This window comes from Leuciscus leuciscus (genome assembly GCF_965113295.1).
Source record: "Leuciscus leuciscus genome assembly, chromosome: 5".
NCBI classification, from domain to species: Eukaryota; Metazoa; Chordata; class Actinopteri; order Cypriniformes; family Leuciscidae; genus Leuciscus; species Leuciscus leuciscus.
In genome coordinates, this window is record NC_138729.1 from 38,722,076 (window position 1) to 38,738,968 (window position 16,893).

Consider the following 16,893-nt stretch of genomic DNA (forward strand, 5'->3'; position numbering starts at 1 on the left):
CGTGGATTCTACGTAGGGAAACGAGATTTCGAAAGATTTAATAATCAAAGGATTTAGAGACAGAATGTTCTACATGATCATAAAAAATAAATCACAACCAATGATGCTCCAATGTGATTCACACTGCGTTGATCAAAAAGCAGTCAAGATGGGTTTAAAGGCTCTGCACAGGCATATGATAAATGCATTTAATATCTTAAATCAAAATATTACTAGGCATTTATTCCTCGACTCAGTTAAACTTTACCTGAGTACTAATGTGCAGGGTCGGTACCAGCGGGTGGCCACGGTGTCCCTCGCTCTATGACGCATGATGACGTATCCTCCTCCTCCAGCCTCGTTCTGACAGACAGGTGAACGGGGCGACGACGCCATGTTGAGCGAAAACGGAAGTGTATTACTCTGCTGTTAAAACATATTTCGAATGTTTGTGAAGAGGAATCGGACACTTTAGAAGTAAAACAAAGTGCCTTGGAGGCATTTGAACGTAATTCCTCTTTTATTTACGTACAAGAAAAGGGACCGTTCTTTTTGTGGGACTCTTTTTGTGCAACTTTACACTGACTGACAGCGTCAAATCACTTCACGGGGTGATCGTAAGTTAAATATCGGGACTTAAAGATGCCACTGGCGCAGTTTGCAGACCCCTGGCAGAAGCTGCCCGTGGGGCATATGGTGAATGAGGTATGTTATATTACGTTTACGACATTGAGGAGTGCTATTGTATGAAATCACGTTTAATCCGATGCTTCGTGTCACAGAGGAATGTCAGTGTTCAGTCTTGAAGTGCATATTTTGACTAGTAGTTTACAGATTGGTAAAGACTGAATTAAAAAAAAGAAAGTTTGCGTTTCGGAATGTTGGTACTTTTCAAACACATAACTGAATGCAGAAAAGTGCGCGCTTAATAGTTATACGCCGACATTAAAATGCAACAAAATGTTACTATCGAAATGACGTTTGTCCTTTAACTCTTAACGTAGAAATTTCATTGGACCAAAGTGCCTAGTTACTTGGTAAAGCTAGAGAATGTGTAAACCGTCGAAGCAAGACTTGACCAGACAAGCACAGTATGTGTTTGTGTCTGTCTGTTTGTTCGATGTAACGTTAAGTTTACTTGCTTCATTCTTACTTAAAATGGACACTTGTTTTCCTTTTTGTAAGTGTTTGAAGTTTGACTTGAGTATGCATTGGGCAATAAACTCAGGGTGGGGAACTAACTTCTCATATACAGACTGATAGGCTGTTTCTCAAACCCAGTGATCTGCCTACATACCTAGACAGCATTTTTGGGCGTCACAGGCTATAACAATGTCAGCATGCTATAAATGTGCAAAAATACAATATTATGATACCCCATTAGCTTTTGAGATATAGTCAGTGTGTTACTTGGATTATGAAACCACAACCTCATAATGGCATTTTTGTATTCTGGACCTGGGTTAGTTTCTTTAAAGGGGACCTATTATGCAAAATTCTCTTTTACATGGTGTTTGAAGCTTTGAACATAAATGTGTGTCGGCAGTGTGTGTACACAGCCACCCTATAATGATAAAAATCCACCCACTCCTCTTTTTTTAATCCCCATTAATCATAAGAAATGTCTCAGAACAAGCCATTTGCAGTTTCTGTGCAATGTGACGTCAAAAAAGGCCTATTGCTTAGGCCCCGCCCATGACTGCTGATGGACTCTGCCCTATTAGCATAGACCCCGCCCTATTAGCATAGACCCCGCCCTGAGTGAGCTGTACACAGTCCACCATGTTTATCTCCTTGCCAGAGCATTTAACAGCAGCATTCAAGTATGTAAATTAGGGATGCCAACGATTTATCGACGATTGATTAATTGTCGATAATTAAATCGATAAAACTTTGATTCAAGGTCATGTGCAGCCCATGCGTGCTGCTCAACCGCGAAACACGCAAAGCAGATACAAAGGAAAATAATTAATAATTATTAACAACTAATAATAACTATATTTGGGACTGTCATAACACTATACATAACATTATAAAGAGAACAATATTGTAATAAAACTTTGTAAATTATTTGGGGTTAGTTGCCGTACAGCGCGTCGCTCCAGGAAGAGCGCATTCACAACAGGAGTTACACATTGACTGGCATTTGTGCAAAATGACGTCCATAATGTAAATGTAATTAATGTTCTTATATTTTTTTCTTAATATGTTCTTAACAAAAATAAATCATAAACAACCTCTTAAAATTAGGATAACTTCCAATATCCTAAATCCCCTAACATAAGATGTTTAATGAATTTCTCAATAATTTTAGAAGAATTGCGCTTAGGAACATTCTTACGAACTACTTGGAATTTTCTTAAGAATTTTTTCTTTAAACTTTACTTCTTTCTTATGAAAGTTTTTGTGAATGCGGCTTTTGGACTTGCTGTTATCAGAATTTGATCAAATTAGACTTCCTTATTTTACCTTTTTTTGTTTTAGTTTTTTTAAAGAAATGAATACTTTAATTTCGATTCATTTAATACACACTTGCTGAACACTTGTAAAAACGGTAATGTTACAAAAGATTTCTATTTCAAATAATTTATGCTCTTTTGAGCTTTTATCAAAGAATCTTGTAAAAAAATCTATTATGGTTTCTTAAAAAAATATCTAGTAGCAGAACTGTTTTCAACTATGATGATTATAAGAATTTTTTCTTAAAAACATTTTCAAATATATTAAAATTGAAAAAAGTTATTTTTACATTTAGTAATATTTCACAATATTATATTTGATCAAATAAATGTAGCCTTGGTGAGCATTAGATACTTCTTTTTATAACATTAAAAAAATCTTACTAACCCCAAACTTTTGAATAGTACTGTATATACTTTATGAATATTAAGTGAACTGAAAAATGTATGATGCAGAAATATATTAAATATTAAACGGAGGATGGAGTACTATCTAAAAGTACTATTAAAACTATTTTGAGAGTACATTATAATGACTATATAAATTCGAGAATGGCACAGCTCAAGGGGACAGATTTAAGTGCTGTTTCTTTTATGATAAATGTCGTCTGAGTTAATAAATATTAACAACAAGTATTGTCTCTCTTACTCTGTTAGCCCTTTATCCTCTGGTACTCTTTCCCTATTAACTTCCTTTTGATCCAGGCTAATCCCGTGGTCTGAAAATAGCTTTCCTACGCTGCTTGTTTTTAGTGCCCTGTTTGTGTGTGGACCTATAAATAATCACTTGGTCTGTGACTTTATGTAAACAACAATCTTCCACACTGCCATTTTACTCTTATATCAACACATGGTCTGGTGATTTGATATTTTTTTAAATAGAGATCACCATTCTCCTGCAATTTAGAATAGACAACTAAATAAAATAACGTATTTTACTATCGGTTCTGACAAAATGTTAATTGCTGCAGTTTAAATTGTTTAATTATTATTATTATTATTATTATTATTAAATCTGTTTAGATGAGTGATTCAATGGACTCAGTTATGAAGGCCCTGTCCCAAATGGCACACTTCATATTATGGTTTTGTGGACTTAAAATGGGTTCTGTGTGTGCTTGTGAAGTCCACGAAAATGTAGGGTGTCCCTTTTGTCATTTTAGTTTTCAGAAGGGTGCTCTTGAGTGTTTAGGTTCGTTTGGGACTGGGCGAAAGACTTAAATACTGGATGAATACTTAAATTAATCTCTTGAAGGAATGATTCAATGACAAATAAAAATAAAAATAAAAGATTCACGTGTCGCCACCTACTGGTGTAACGATGTAGTTGATACAATCTTTATTTAAAGTGTCAAGTTACAACAGCTCTTTGGGTCAGCGGCAGCACCAAAGCACATTTTAGGTTTAATAGACAAAGCCAAATCGTTAATTTTGAATTAAGATCACAATTTTTTTTTTTTTACGATGATTCATATCATATTTTTTCTGTTTTATAGGATGACTCCATGGTAGATGATGATGGTCCTGTTCAAGTAAGTTCAACACTATGTGAATGTGTATGTTTTATGTGAACATGTAATCTGTCAGTGTGTGCAGTTGTATGTAGTTTGGGTGTGTGTGTCTGCAATCTGCATATTAGACAGCATGTCTGTTAAACTCAATTAATTATGTTGACCGATTACAGCAGTTCAACTTTGGTTCCTCGCAGTTTATCAGACAAGCTCTTCATTCACAGCTTGAGGAACAGTTTGATGTACTGTAATGCCCCACTGTCTTTCAATTCAAAAATGTGTTTCCTATGTAAGCTAGTTGTCTTTTAACATCACATTTCCTGTCTCAGAGGACAGCCTGGTTTTATTGGTTTCCTGTTGGATGAGTGACATGGCAAGCAGCCAGTAGGAGAAGAGGATGTTCAGCATTCTCTTCAAGCAGAGCTTCATTTTCCACTAACCCAGCAGAAACTGAATACAGATATAATTTGATGGGGCTGATTGTGACCCAAAGCAGTGTGTTGACTTATAACCATTATACTACTGTTTAAAAGTTTGGGGTTGGTAAGATATTTATATATATAAGTCTCTTATGCTCACCAAGGCTGCATTTAATGGATCAGTGAAGCAGTAAAACAGTAATATTGTAAAGAAAGAAAGGCAAAGCTGAAAATTTAGCAGCCATTACTCCAGTCTTCAGTGTCACATGAAACTTCAAAAATCATTCTAATATGCTGATTTGGTGCTCAGGAAATATGTATTATTATCAATGTTGATAAGATGTTGTTCTTATTAACTGCTTAACATTTTTGTGCAAACCTTGATACATTTTTTTGCAGGATTTTTTGAGGGAAGGAAAGTTTTGTATTTGTAAAGACTTTTGAACAGTTTATTTTTTTTCTTGCTGAATAAAAGCTTTTAAAAAAAACGTACTGACCCCAAACTTTTGAACGGTATTGTATATTTTTAGGCCTGTCCTATTGTATGTGTGCGTGTATGTGGGAAGGGGGATTGTTGAGACATTGTGTGTGTAAAAACACCCACGCCACACACACTTCCTGTTCCTGTCGTGAGGTGTCCCTCAGTCATCATCCTTAGTCACACTTTAGTTAAAGTCCTCTTTCTCGTATCAGGCCCCCTCAGTCATCTCATCTGCTCTGAAGCTTCTAGAATTTAAATCCAGAATTCAGAAATTTAGTTTTAGATTAATTTGCATAGATTTATGCACCATTATTTAAGTTAATTTCTTTTATGCAAATCCCTTGTTGTGGTTGTGGCATGATTATAAGATACATAGGAAATTAATTTAAAATGGCATGTCAGAAAAATTCACTTAAAAGCTACCAAGAACAAACATTAATTTCTGGGTCCTATTCATGGGTTTCATCAGGTCCCTTTCCACAGGTGTATAAAATCAAGCACCTAGATTATGAATGCAGACTGCATTGTGCTTGATTAATACACCTGTGGAAAGGGACCTGATGAAATCCATGAATACAATGACACATTACATTGAAATCTCCCTCTTTACACATCCAAGTTAAGGCTGCTCTGTGCGTGCTTAAACTCAGTGTAAAGATGCATACAAGCCAGACTAAATTATGTACGCTCTGTCAAAGTATACAGTTGTAAATGCATTTGTCACTTTGTTTGAGCAGCATTAAACAGTCTGTGTAAATATACCTAAATGCCACATCAGAAGCTCTTCTGTGCCACTGTAAATTTGGCATAATAGAACATTTCAAATGGATATTTCTGATTTCTGGTCCTGTATGCAGTTTGGTCATTACAATGTTTCCGCCATGCTAAAATGCATGATGCATTGACCGCTATTAACACATTATTGTGTGTTATTAACTGTTATATAACTATTATTGTCTACATATCATTTACCATATCATTTAGCACTTAATGAATGTGCTTAATAAAACATACTTATTTTATTCTATAAAACATACTTATCCTTGTTTATGAACAAATGATACTGTCTGTTATTTGATGAGCTTTTAAATATTCAGTCATCTAGAACTGCTAGTGAAAGCAGGTCAGGAGGGAAGTGTGGATTATTAATGAAGTATGCAGTCATCCAAAAAAATATGGTTACTGCAATCAAACAACAAGGCTGCAAACCCCCCCCCCCCCAAAAAACAGCACAAAAAACAATGTGCTGACACAAAGCCACATCAGTTGCAAGTGCTGTTTTACACATGTACAAACACGTTTATGTCCCGTCGCTTTCTGTGTGTCATTTTTGACCTCTGTGGTGGATATTGATGTCTGCGGTCTTTTTCCACCATCAATAGATTATCAGATATCATCCACCATTCAGTCTCATTCATGTTGGCAGACTGGTATGTGGCATTTATTGTTCAAAATATGTGTGGGTGACTAGATTATAAGTCACTACCTCCCTCATTTCCATCTCAAGTTTACGTTAAGAATAAGAGAGAGCAAGTGGGAAAGCAAAAAGAGATATGATATGAAGTGTAGCGCTCTATCTAACCAATATTACCATTAATTAGCATTTTAGTGTCCAGAGTTAGATGATTCTGACACAGCACTCTTGCTCAGTTATCCCCTTCCTGATCTCTTCTTCTGCTCATTTGTGGGCATTCAGTCAGCTATTTGTTCATTTTGTCAGAAGGGCCTGGTTTAACCCCCTCACTACTTGTTTGTGGTGTTTATTCTTTCTCCTCCCACAGGCTTTGGCACGCTGCTCCTCTGCAGAGACACCAGCCATCCAGGCTTCTCTTTAACATCCTCTCATATTGTGTGTGTGTTTGTTTGCCTGACCTTAAGTACATTTTTTGGGCATGAATTTGTATTGATGTGATGAAGTGGTGTTGGTGTATCCGGACATTTGATTTTAGTGTTGTTTTTTTAAGTTACACTGCTGTCATCACTATGTTTAGTACAGAACAAGATAAGTGATCTGTGTGTGCTTGCGTGTGTGTGTGTGTGTGTGTGTGTGTTTGGTGTTGCATTGCATGTTTTGTGGGTCAAGCAAGCATGCTCATTTGTCATTTGTCTCTTTCATAGGAGGAGGGCTCTGTCAAGGAAATCAGCATCACTCACCATGTCAAGGAGGGTTCGGAGAAAGCGGACCCACGACAGTTTGAGCTCTGCAAGGTTCTGGGCCAGGGATCTTTTGGAAAGGTCAGGTGAACTGCACAGATATGAGTAAAATATCTGAAAATGATTTGTGTTTACATTTAGAAGCATTGTTCTGCTGGTTTCTGTTAATAATGGTGCGCGTTTGTGCAGGTGTTCCTAGTCAAGAAGATAACTATGCCCGATGCAGGACAGCTCTATGCTATGAAAGTGCTAAAGAAAGCTACACTGAAAGGTGTGTGTTTTGTATGTTGTTTTATGTCTTTGTTATTGAACATGTACACACTAAAAAATAAAGTTTATTAAGTTATTATTTATAATGTTTGTTTATATTTGTGTGTGTGTGTGGTTTCAGTACGAGATCGAGTGCGTACAAAGATGGAGAGAGACATCCTAGTTGAGGTCAACCATCCTTTTATTGTTAAACTGCACTATGGTAAGTTATTGACATCCCATCACCAATCAGATTTTTATGCTTCACGGTTGTGGATTTCTGTTGAACTCTAATTGAACTTGCAGCACATCATCGTATCTTGTTTTCTGGATTACTATTAAGTTCTTGTTTGTTAACTAAATAGTTTTTTATGGTTCCGTTTCCTAGCCCAGGGAACTTTGTCCAAATTACATTTTAGTACCCTTGTTACAGATCTTGCCACTTAAATTTTGATTCCTCAGCATTTCAGACGGAGGGTAAACTCTATCTGATTCTGGACTTCCTCAGAGGAGGAGATCTCTTCACTCGCCTGTCCAAAGAGGTGAATTACATGTGTAGTACTGATAAATCCAACATGTACACTACCGTTTGGGATTGGTAGGATTAAAAAATTTTTTTTTTGAAATAATTATCTTGCAATCACCATTTATTTGGTCAAAAATACAGTAAAAACAGTAATATTATGAAATATTTTTATTATGATAATAATATTATTATGAAATTTGATCAATATTGAAAACATATTTTTTGTGGAGACCATAAGAATTTTCTTCAGTATGCTTTGATAGAAAGAAAGAATTTTTAGATAGGTCTTTTTAACAATTTTGCAACAATGTAAAAGTGTTTACTGTGACTTTTAATCAGTTTAATGCATCTTTGCTGAATAAAATAATACATTTGTTTAAAAAAATAAACTCTAGGATTCTTTATTTTACTTTGATACATTTATTTTTATGAGATTAGTTGTAGATTTTTGTAAGAAACTACACTTTGCCTTTATTTGTTGGTTATACATAGTTTAGTTGCTTATATATTTACTTTCTAACTTTATCCACTTTTTTTTTTGCCATGAATAAAGCCGTGGTAGTTGGTGTGGCGCTAAATTAAAAACAAAATTTCAACAAAAAAATTAAGTCTTACTGACCTCAAACTTGTAGTGTACATTAATCTCATTTAAATTGTGAACAAGCATTTAAAAAAATTAAGAATGAATATTAGAATAGGTTAAGTTCGGCTAATTCTTCTACCACTCTTTTATGTCTTTTTTCAGGTTATGTTCACAGAGGAGGATGTAAAGTTCTACCTTGCAGAACTGGCTTTGGCTTTGGACCATTTACATGGACTGGGAATCATCTACAGAGATCTTAAACCAGAAAAGTGTGTTACTCACCCACATATTACATAAAATGCGATGTTAGGGCTGTCGCTGTAAATGAATTTCCCTTGCAGTGATTTTGAGTGGCTCGATATTATTGCCATTTTATAATAATTATTATTATTTTCTTATATATATAATTATATTATTTCTAACTATTAATATATTTCTAACAGTTAGTTTAGAATTTTCTAATCTTGACTGGACAAGAGGCTAAACAAGGTGTTGAAATTACTTTAACTTTGCGTGCCACATCACAATGCTCAATTGACGATCGACGCATTAGCTGGGTAACGCTGAAGCTGATGTATCACTTTATAGAAATCAATGGCATTGATTTAATGCGTTGAACAGCGCTGACTCTGGTCGTGGGAAATCCCCTCAAACATTGAACGGAAACTTCGACAAAGTTATAGCTTTTATTTTCTGACAACTGATGGCAAATTGATATTTTTCACAAATAGAAGTCAGATGCTGGGTAACTGCATAGTAACAATAACATGTTTAAGAACACATCATTTACTTGTAAACAATGACTATATACTAGACCGTGTATAATTACAACACTTTGACTAAGCCAATGCATTGTACATTTTCATGAGTGAACCAAATTTGGATCTCTTACAGTATTCTTTTGGATAATGATGGACACATCAAACTTACAGGTATGTGTGTTTTATTACTGCATAATGATAAGGGCTTATATTAGTATAAAACAATCTTGGGTCTTACTAGGGAATCTCACAATGATAAATGTATCAATATGTATGTATTCGATTTGTTGTCTATGTGTGTTACTTAGACTTTGGGTTGAGTAAAGAGTCCATTGACCATGAGAACAAGGCTTATTCGTTTTGTGGGACGGTGGAGTATATGGCTCCGGAGGTTGTCAACCGCAGAGGTCATACCCACAGTGCTGATTGGTGGTCCTATGGTGTTCTAATGGTGAGAGGGGCGGGGCTATGCTGAAATTACACTTCAGTTTCAAATAAACTCAAACATAATTTATCATCAATAAGGTTAGTCAAACATAATATTTGTGTATCAGTGCAGTGATTGTGTAATTCTACCTCCTTAGTTTGAAATGCTGACTGGAACACTTCCATTCCAAGGAAAAGACCGCAAGGAAACCATGACAATGATCTTAAAGTGAGCCTTATTTCCTCAGTATTGATTTTCATACCTGAGTCTTTGCACTGACGTTGTTTTTTGTTCCTCAAGGGCTAAGCTAGGAATGCCTCAGTTTCTCAGCCCCGAGGCCCAGTCTCTGCTCCGCAATCTGTTCAAGAGGAATCCTGGCAACCGCTTAGGTGAAAAAGATCATTGTCAGCTTGTTTCAAAGAACAGGTTGTTCATGCTGAGTAAATTTGGTGCATTTTTCAGTCTGTTCATTAAATACTTGGGCTTGAAATTTCAGGAGCTGGGCCTGATGGAGTAGAAGAGATCAAAAGACATTCATTCTTCAACACAATTGACTGGAATGTAAGTTTATAAGAAATTGAATAAATCACGAATTAAAGATATAAGTCCAAAAATAATCATTTACTTATCCTCATGTCTCTCTTACCAAGGTTTTTATTTTATTTTATTTTTTTACGTGGAATACAAAAGGAGGTTTTCTTTTTTTTTCGTTTATCAGTATCTGTCGATATTGGTTAATTATCAGCCAATATTAGATATTTCATTGAGCATGTGCGTTTCCTTTTTTATTATATATATTTGCATTACCTTTATCTAATGCTCACCTAAAGTTAGTTTTAAAAGCACTAGTAATTTAATTAGTTAAATGTAATAGTTATAGCAAATCTCTGAATGAATATCTTTTCATACTGTACATTATAATATTGTGATGCCTAAATTCACTTGTAGCATTTAAAACGAGTGATTTTTATTGTTTAGTGTTGTATTTTTAAATTCAATTAGGTAAAATAGTGTAGCATTTTCCATATCAGCCATTGAACCTTTAGTGGCTATAACATGCAATTAATTATTGGCTTATAAGTATCTGCCAGAATTGTAATATCAATGCATTCCTAATTTATATGCTTAAAGAAATTAGTATTTGTTTTACCTCTAGAAATTATTCAGAAAGGAATTGCCTCCTCCCTTTAAACCAGCCATCCAGAGGCCAGACGATACAGTCTACTTTGACTCAGAGTTCACTGCCAAAACCCCTCGGGGTAAGCGATGCAAACATTCCCTTTCCTAGCAGTTGATGCATTTCTAGGCATAATAATTGGATGGTACTCACTTCCCTTTTTCTTTGGTCCCAGACTCTCCTGGTATCCCTCCAAGTGCCAATGCTCATCAACTCTTCAGAGGGTTTAGCTTTGTTGCTACGGGAGTAGAAGAGGAGAGCCAGCCGCCCATTCAGACCAACATCAACTTGAGTGGAATGCTTCAGGTATACTCGCATCACTCGCACGCTCCTCTCAAACCCCTTTAACATCTGTACACATGGGAATAAAGTGCATGTGTGAATGTTACACAGCAACCCCACCGGAGCACGCTTCAGTTCATGGATGTGTATGATGTTAAAGAAGACATTGGTGTGGGCTCCTATTCCATCTGCAAGCGCTGTGTGCACAAGAGCTCAGCCATGGACTATGCAGTTAAGGTAACCACATACTACTTTATCTGTTTTATTGGTGTGTTTAAGGTTCTATCAGTTTTAAAGAGAGCTGTATTGGCACTTCTAATTGGTTTGTCAGTTTTAGAAGAGGTTTAATCATTTTTAAATGTTTATTTTTTTCAATAAGTATACACTACCATTCAAAGGTTTGGGGTCAGTAAGATTTTTTTTTTTTACTTTTGAAAGAAGTCTCTTATGCATTGCTCACCAAGGCTGAATTTATTTGATCAAAAATACAGTAAAACATAGCCTGGCAAGCCAGACCTACATCAAGATGTTTGGTCTGGCAACTCACCATAGACACGGCTCAATCCGAGGGGCGGGATAAACGGCTGTCTTTCAAATTCCCTCTGCACGCAATAGGACAGCGCTTCAACCAACCAGAGCGTTTTCCCAACAGCGGAGCTAACGTTAGTTGATAGATTCAACTTTTGAATCTGGCCGGCAAAACTACGAACACATCTTCCTTTTTTAAGAATGACTTAAGTGCCGTTCTTTGCTCTTTTCTCAAAGAAAAACCTAACTCCAAATCCTCCAGAGTCGCGGCCAAAGCCGATTCGACAGACTGTTCTCCAGCAGCAGCTCTTCTTTGTTTTCAAGTAGCTGGGAACCGTCGCAACTCTGTCGTTATTATGTTAAGCCCGCCCCGCCTACTCTATACACGACGTGATTGGCCTGACCCAATTTAGGTTTTTCCAGCACGAAAGTCAACGGAGAGTTGCTGGACTACATTTTGCTGCCGCTAGGGTGCGTCTAGATTTTTTAGGCTAAGTAAAACAGTGATATTGTGAAATTATTACAACTTAAAATAACCTTTTTCTATTTTAATATATTGTAAAATGTCATCTATTTTAGAGTGTCAGATCTTTCAGAAATCATTCTAATATGCTGATTTGGTGCTCAAGTAACATGTCATATTGTTTTCAACGCTGAAAATAGTTGTGCTGCTTCATATTTTTGTGGAAAATCGTGATGCATTTTTTCAGGATTCTTTGATGAATAGAATGCTCAAAAGAGCAGCATTTATTTGAAATCTTTTTATTTGCAACAATGTAAAAGTTTTTACTGTGAATTTTTATTAATTTAATGCATCTTTGCTAAATTGAAAGTATGAATTTATTAAAATAATTCTTACTGACAAAACAGATTATCAATAAGGAGAAGAGAGATCCAGCAGAGGAGGTTGAGATTCTGCGCCGATATGGACAACATCCTAACATCATTACTCTGAAGGACGTGAGTGACTTTTGTTTGTGTGCCTGTCTGTTGGAAACTTATAACTCAAATATCCCTGGTTTTGTCTGCCGTTATTCTGAATCTGTGTGGGGTTATAGGTATTCGATGAGGGGCGATCAGTGTACCTGGTCACAGAGTTGATGAAAGGTGGAGAACTACTGGATAAAATCCTCAGACAAAAGTTTTTCTCTGAGAGAGAGGCCAGCGCTGTCCTCCACACCATTACAAAGACTGTTGAATATCTGCATGCCCAAGGGGTAAAAGCATTTACACACACCAAATATCACAGAAAATATTTAATGTGTCCAGAATAAATAAATACACAGTTACATCCATTTAAACATTCTTTTAATGTGCCCTAAAAAAATCTGCATTTCAGCTTTTGCAATGCATTGAAACTTAATATATTTATATCTTATTAATAGGTAATGTACCTGTCAAAAATTTGGAAACATTAACATTTTGTGAGTGTTTTTGAAAGAATTCTCTTATGCTTACCAATGCTGCATTTATTTAATAAAAAATTCAGTAAATACAGTAATCTTGTGAAATATTATTACAAATTAAAAGAACTGTTTTATATTTTAAAATGTAATTTCCTGTGATGGCAAAGCTGAATTTTCAGTATCATTACTCCAGTCTTCAGAGTCACCTGATCTTTTTTAATTTGAATGTTTCCGAACTTTTGACAGGTACTATTTATTTTCTATGTATATATGTATTGTTATTTTTTGTTTATTTTTTTATGAGTTTATTAGGGTTAATAGATTGGCACTTTGGTTATCAATGCATTTATTTATTTAAATAAATATTTTATGTTTATAAATTATTATGGTTAATATATTGGCACTTTGGTTGCAGGTAGTACACAGAGACCTAAAGCCCAGTAATATATTGTATGTGGATGAATCGGGCAACCCAGAATCAATCAGGATCTGTGATTTTGGTTTTGCCAAACAACTTAGAGCAGAAAACGGGCTGCTGATGACACCATGCTACACTGCTAACTTTGTGGCTCCAGAGGTACCTGTTGACCTGTATTTGTTTTAGATGGGAGACTAGATGCATCTAGATTTTGTGTATGTTCTAATATATTATATTTAGTGTTGTCACAATACCAGACTTTCCAACTTTGATACACGATACCTTGAAAAATGTTGATTTTCGATACCACGGGAAAAACTATTTTTTATTATCTCATATTTTTGTTGCAATAGCTTACACACAGGTTTTATTTGAAACCCTGAATTAAATGTACAGGAAAAAAAAGACAAATAAACAGCCAGTAATAAAATAAAAACAAATAAACAAACTGCAATTGATTGCACAAATAAATATAGAATGAAGAGACAAATGAACTTTCAGGTGGGTCTAACAGTAGTATTCAGGTAGTATTCAGGTAGTATTCAGGTAATACAAAATAAAATAAAGTAATCAAATGTAAAATAACACTGGATATTCTTCATTGTAAAAATTAAATACAGATTATTGCTTACAATTAAAGTTATAGTCAAAAACAGTGAGTGATTTTGTCTGTTGTTCTTTGATTAACATGACAGACAGCGTAGGAACATTGGACTGCTGTCACTTTAAGAGTTGATGCATTGATCCATTATACATGTTTACTTTCTCAACTATTTACATTCCAAAGCGGACTATTTTTACCTGAATACACGCCGCACGCCAAGATGGGCATTTTGACAAACTTGTGTGTATTTGAAGCGCAATAAGCCATGAAAAACAAGTCAATTTGGTACTCGCAAACTGTTTGAGAGGCGGCTTTATGTGCGCGCCACATGTATAGATCAGTGGTACATGCGGGAATTAGTAAAATGATGCGCAATACAAGCACAATTCAACCAGAGCGAGTGAGGCGAGTGAGAGAGAGGAGGCGGATGAGTGTCAGTTCGTTGTTGGAAGGAAGAGAAGTATCGATTCATATCGAAATATCTACATTTTTGACAACACTAATTATATTATGGTATTGTTATTGTAAATGTATATGTCAATAATTATTATTATTATTATTATTGTGTGTTATCCGCTCAGGTCCTGAAGAAGCAAGGCTATGATGCAGCTTGTGATATATGGAGTCTGGGAGTTCTCCTTTATACCATGCTTACAGGGTACATTAACTAAATAAAAAACAATATTAATATTCCAAATGTTGCAAATCTTCTGAGAAATTGGATGATTTAGCTTAAATACAATATTCATGTCAGTTTCAAAACTCACCACTCTTGTCCATCCTTCAGGTTCACTCCATTTGCGAATGGGCCGGAAGACACACCGGAAGAAATTCTGGCTCGGATTGGCAGTGGGAAATTTTCCCTGACTGGTGGATACTGGAATTCTGTATCAACTGAGGCAAAGGTTGCAGGCTCTCTTTTTGTTTAACACACTTCTTAGCCAAATGTAAATGTTCTATCTGTTTGATCTATGATCTTTAAACTTCTTTGTTGACAGGACCTGGTATCAAAGATGCTTCACGTTGACCCTCATAAGAGATTGACCGCTGCTCAAGTTCTTCGTCACCGATGGATAATCAACAAGGACCAGCTACCCAAATACCAACTCAACCGCCAGGACGCCCCTCATCTAGTGAAGGTTTGCATTGTGATAATAGTTTCAAATATGAAACTAACAATATCAGAAACATAATTATGGTTTCCTTGTCAGCCCTATCATTACCCTTGCATTATAATACTTAATGCTTGTGTTTGTGTTTGACTTTATATTCTTATTAATATTTTGCCCTTTTATCTCAGGGAGCGATGGCAGCTACCTATTCAGCCCTAAACAGAAATGTTTCTCCCGTACTGGAGCCGGTGGGTTGCTCCACACTTGCTCAGCGCCGTGGTGCCAAAAAGCTGACCTCTACCGCCCTGTGACCATTCAGATCTAACCCCAAACTACAAATGGCACATAAGTTTGTGAGATATCTGGCAATTCTAGCGTTGCCTTGTAATGGCAGTCCATCATCGCTGCATCACCATGTAGAATATTATACAACTCTTAGGAGAATGTTAAATTCATGTACATGAAATTATGAAAATACTCTAGAAATTGACTTCATATGGCAATATATATGAATATAAAAGTATTTCTGTTGAGTCTGTGTGGAGATTATCATGTATAATGTTAAGAGACTGTGATACAGTTTGTTTTCTGTATTATGGTGATAATGTCATGTCTAGAGACTGCATGGAACCGTACTATTGCTAGCATCACCAATCATAGCTGTGCCCACCCTCTTAAAGACAGACCTCACATGCTGAAATGGCTTGCTCAAGCTTTTCTTTTTAAGAGAAAGAGCAATCAGTTAGTGATGCCACTATATGCAACTTCAGATGGTTTAAACATGGCACAGTGTTGAAACCATTTGTGAAATCAAAGATAACTATGCAAGTAAACTTACAATCCTTATTGTATGTCCCTAGAAACGTAGAGTGAATGTCACAAACCAAGTATTTTGTGTTAATATAGTGTTTTAATTGGGCAAAGTGGTCCAAAAACCCTTTGTCATGCACATGTGTCTTAAAGGGCATTTGATTTACAAAAAAGGGCAATCATATAGCGACCTCATTCTTGGAATATTTTTCCTCTCCAGCAGACCAATATTCTTCATATAATAGCTGTTTATCAGAACTAATATGAGACAAATTGTATGCTGTATCTTTTCTTAATGGACATGGTAAGATTATGTAGAAAGTGACTGTTGGTGGCTATATTAGAAAAGGGCAGGGGTTTTTTTTCCACGGGGAATGACCAATATATTGCTGTCTTAGTGATTTGTAACACTCCTCTTTTTGTATTTCTTTGTTTATTCTCTCCATGAAATTAAAGGGAAATATGCAGGCTGTATCAACCAAGATTGCTCCAATTTTTTTAATCAGAATTTAAAAAACTTTTCAGAATGTATTATTTTTATACTTGTTGATGAACTGTTCTCTGTTTATGTATGTTTGTATGTATGTGAGGGAGGCCACGTGTTTGGGGAGACTGGGGCCACAGGCAGTGTCCTCTTGTACTGGAATTAATTTACAAGAATTAGTCAAACATTTTTTTTTTTTTATTGTTGCTGCTGTATTTTTAATAATCACGGTGCAAGTGAGAAATATGTCCTTGTGATCTCTCCTGGCCTCAATTGTATAACACAGGCCATACTTTTTTTCAGCACTTTTTGTGCTTGGGAGAGCAGTTTTTAATTCATGTATTACAAAAATGATCAAGTTTTAACCAAATAAATCTTGCAATACAGTTTTATGTTTTTCTTTTAATGACTCAACAGCATTGAAACTTAGAAAATATATTGTCCTCAATTAACACGATTGTTTACGCATTGTATTCCTAGCACAATAAAATGATCTCTTTGATATTATAAATAAAGTTTTGTT

The 16,893-nt window shown here is 35.6% G+C and overlaps 1 protein-coding gene across 1 annotated transcript; it reads left to right on the forward strand.

Moving 5' to 3' along the window:
- Positions 1–340: 340 nt before the first annotated feature.
- rps6ka3a (ribosomal protein S6 kinase a, polypeptide 3a) lies at positions 341–16,757 on the forward strand. The gene is made up of 22 exons (XM_082171635.1): positions 341–684; positions 3,935–3,970; positions 6,968–7,084; positions 7,193–7,274; positions 7,395–7,475; positions 7,715–7,794; positions 8,524–8,630; positions 9,256–9,293; positions 9,431–9,573; positions 9,707–9,777; positions 9,850–9,938; positions 10,046–10,110; positions 10,706–10,808; positions 10,902–11,032; positions 11,120–11,245; positions 12,407–12,496; positions 12,595–12,753; positions 13,358–13,519; positions 14,546–14,622; positions 14,752–14,869; positions 14,963–15,103; positions 15,265–16,757. Exons 1-22 carry the CDS (start codon positions 622–624, stop codon positions 15,385–15,387), a joined length of 2,202 nt encoding a protein of 733 aa, XP_082027761.1. The 5' UTR covers positions 341–621; the 3' UTR covers positions 15,388–16,757.
- Positions 16,758–16,893: the final 136 nt, after the last annotated feature.

What these genes read in the sequence shown, in the direction of transcription:
- rps6ka3a (XM_082171635.1), top strand. Translation starts at nt 622, where the DNA reads ATGCCACTGGCGCAGTTTGCAGACCCCTGGCAGAAGCTGCCCGTGGGG. An exon ending in GAATCCTGGCAACCGCTTAG is followed by an intron (nt 9,939 to 10,045) that starts GTGAAAAAGATC and finishes TTGAAATTTCAG; the next exon opens with GAGCTGGGCCTGATGGAGTA. An exon ending in ACTTGAGTGGAATGCTTCAG is followed by an intron (nt 11,033 to 11,119) that starts GTATACTCGCAT and finishes AATGTTACACAG; the next exon opens with CAACCCCACCGGAGCACGCT.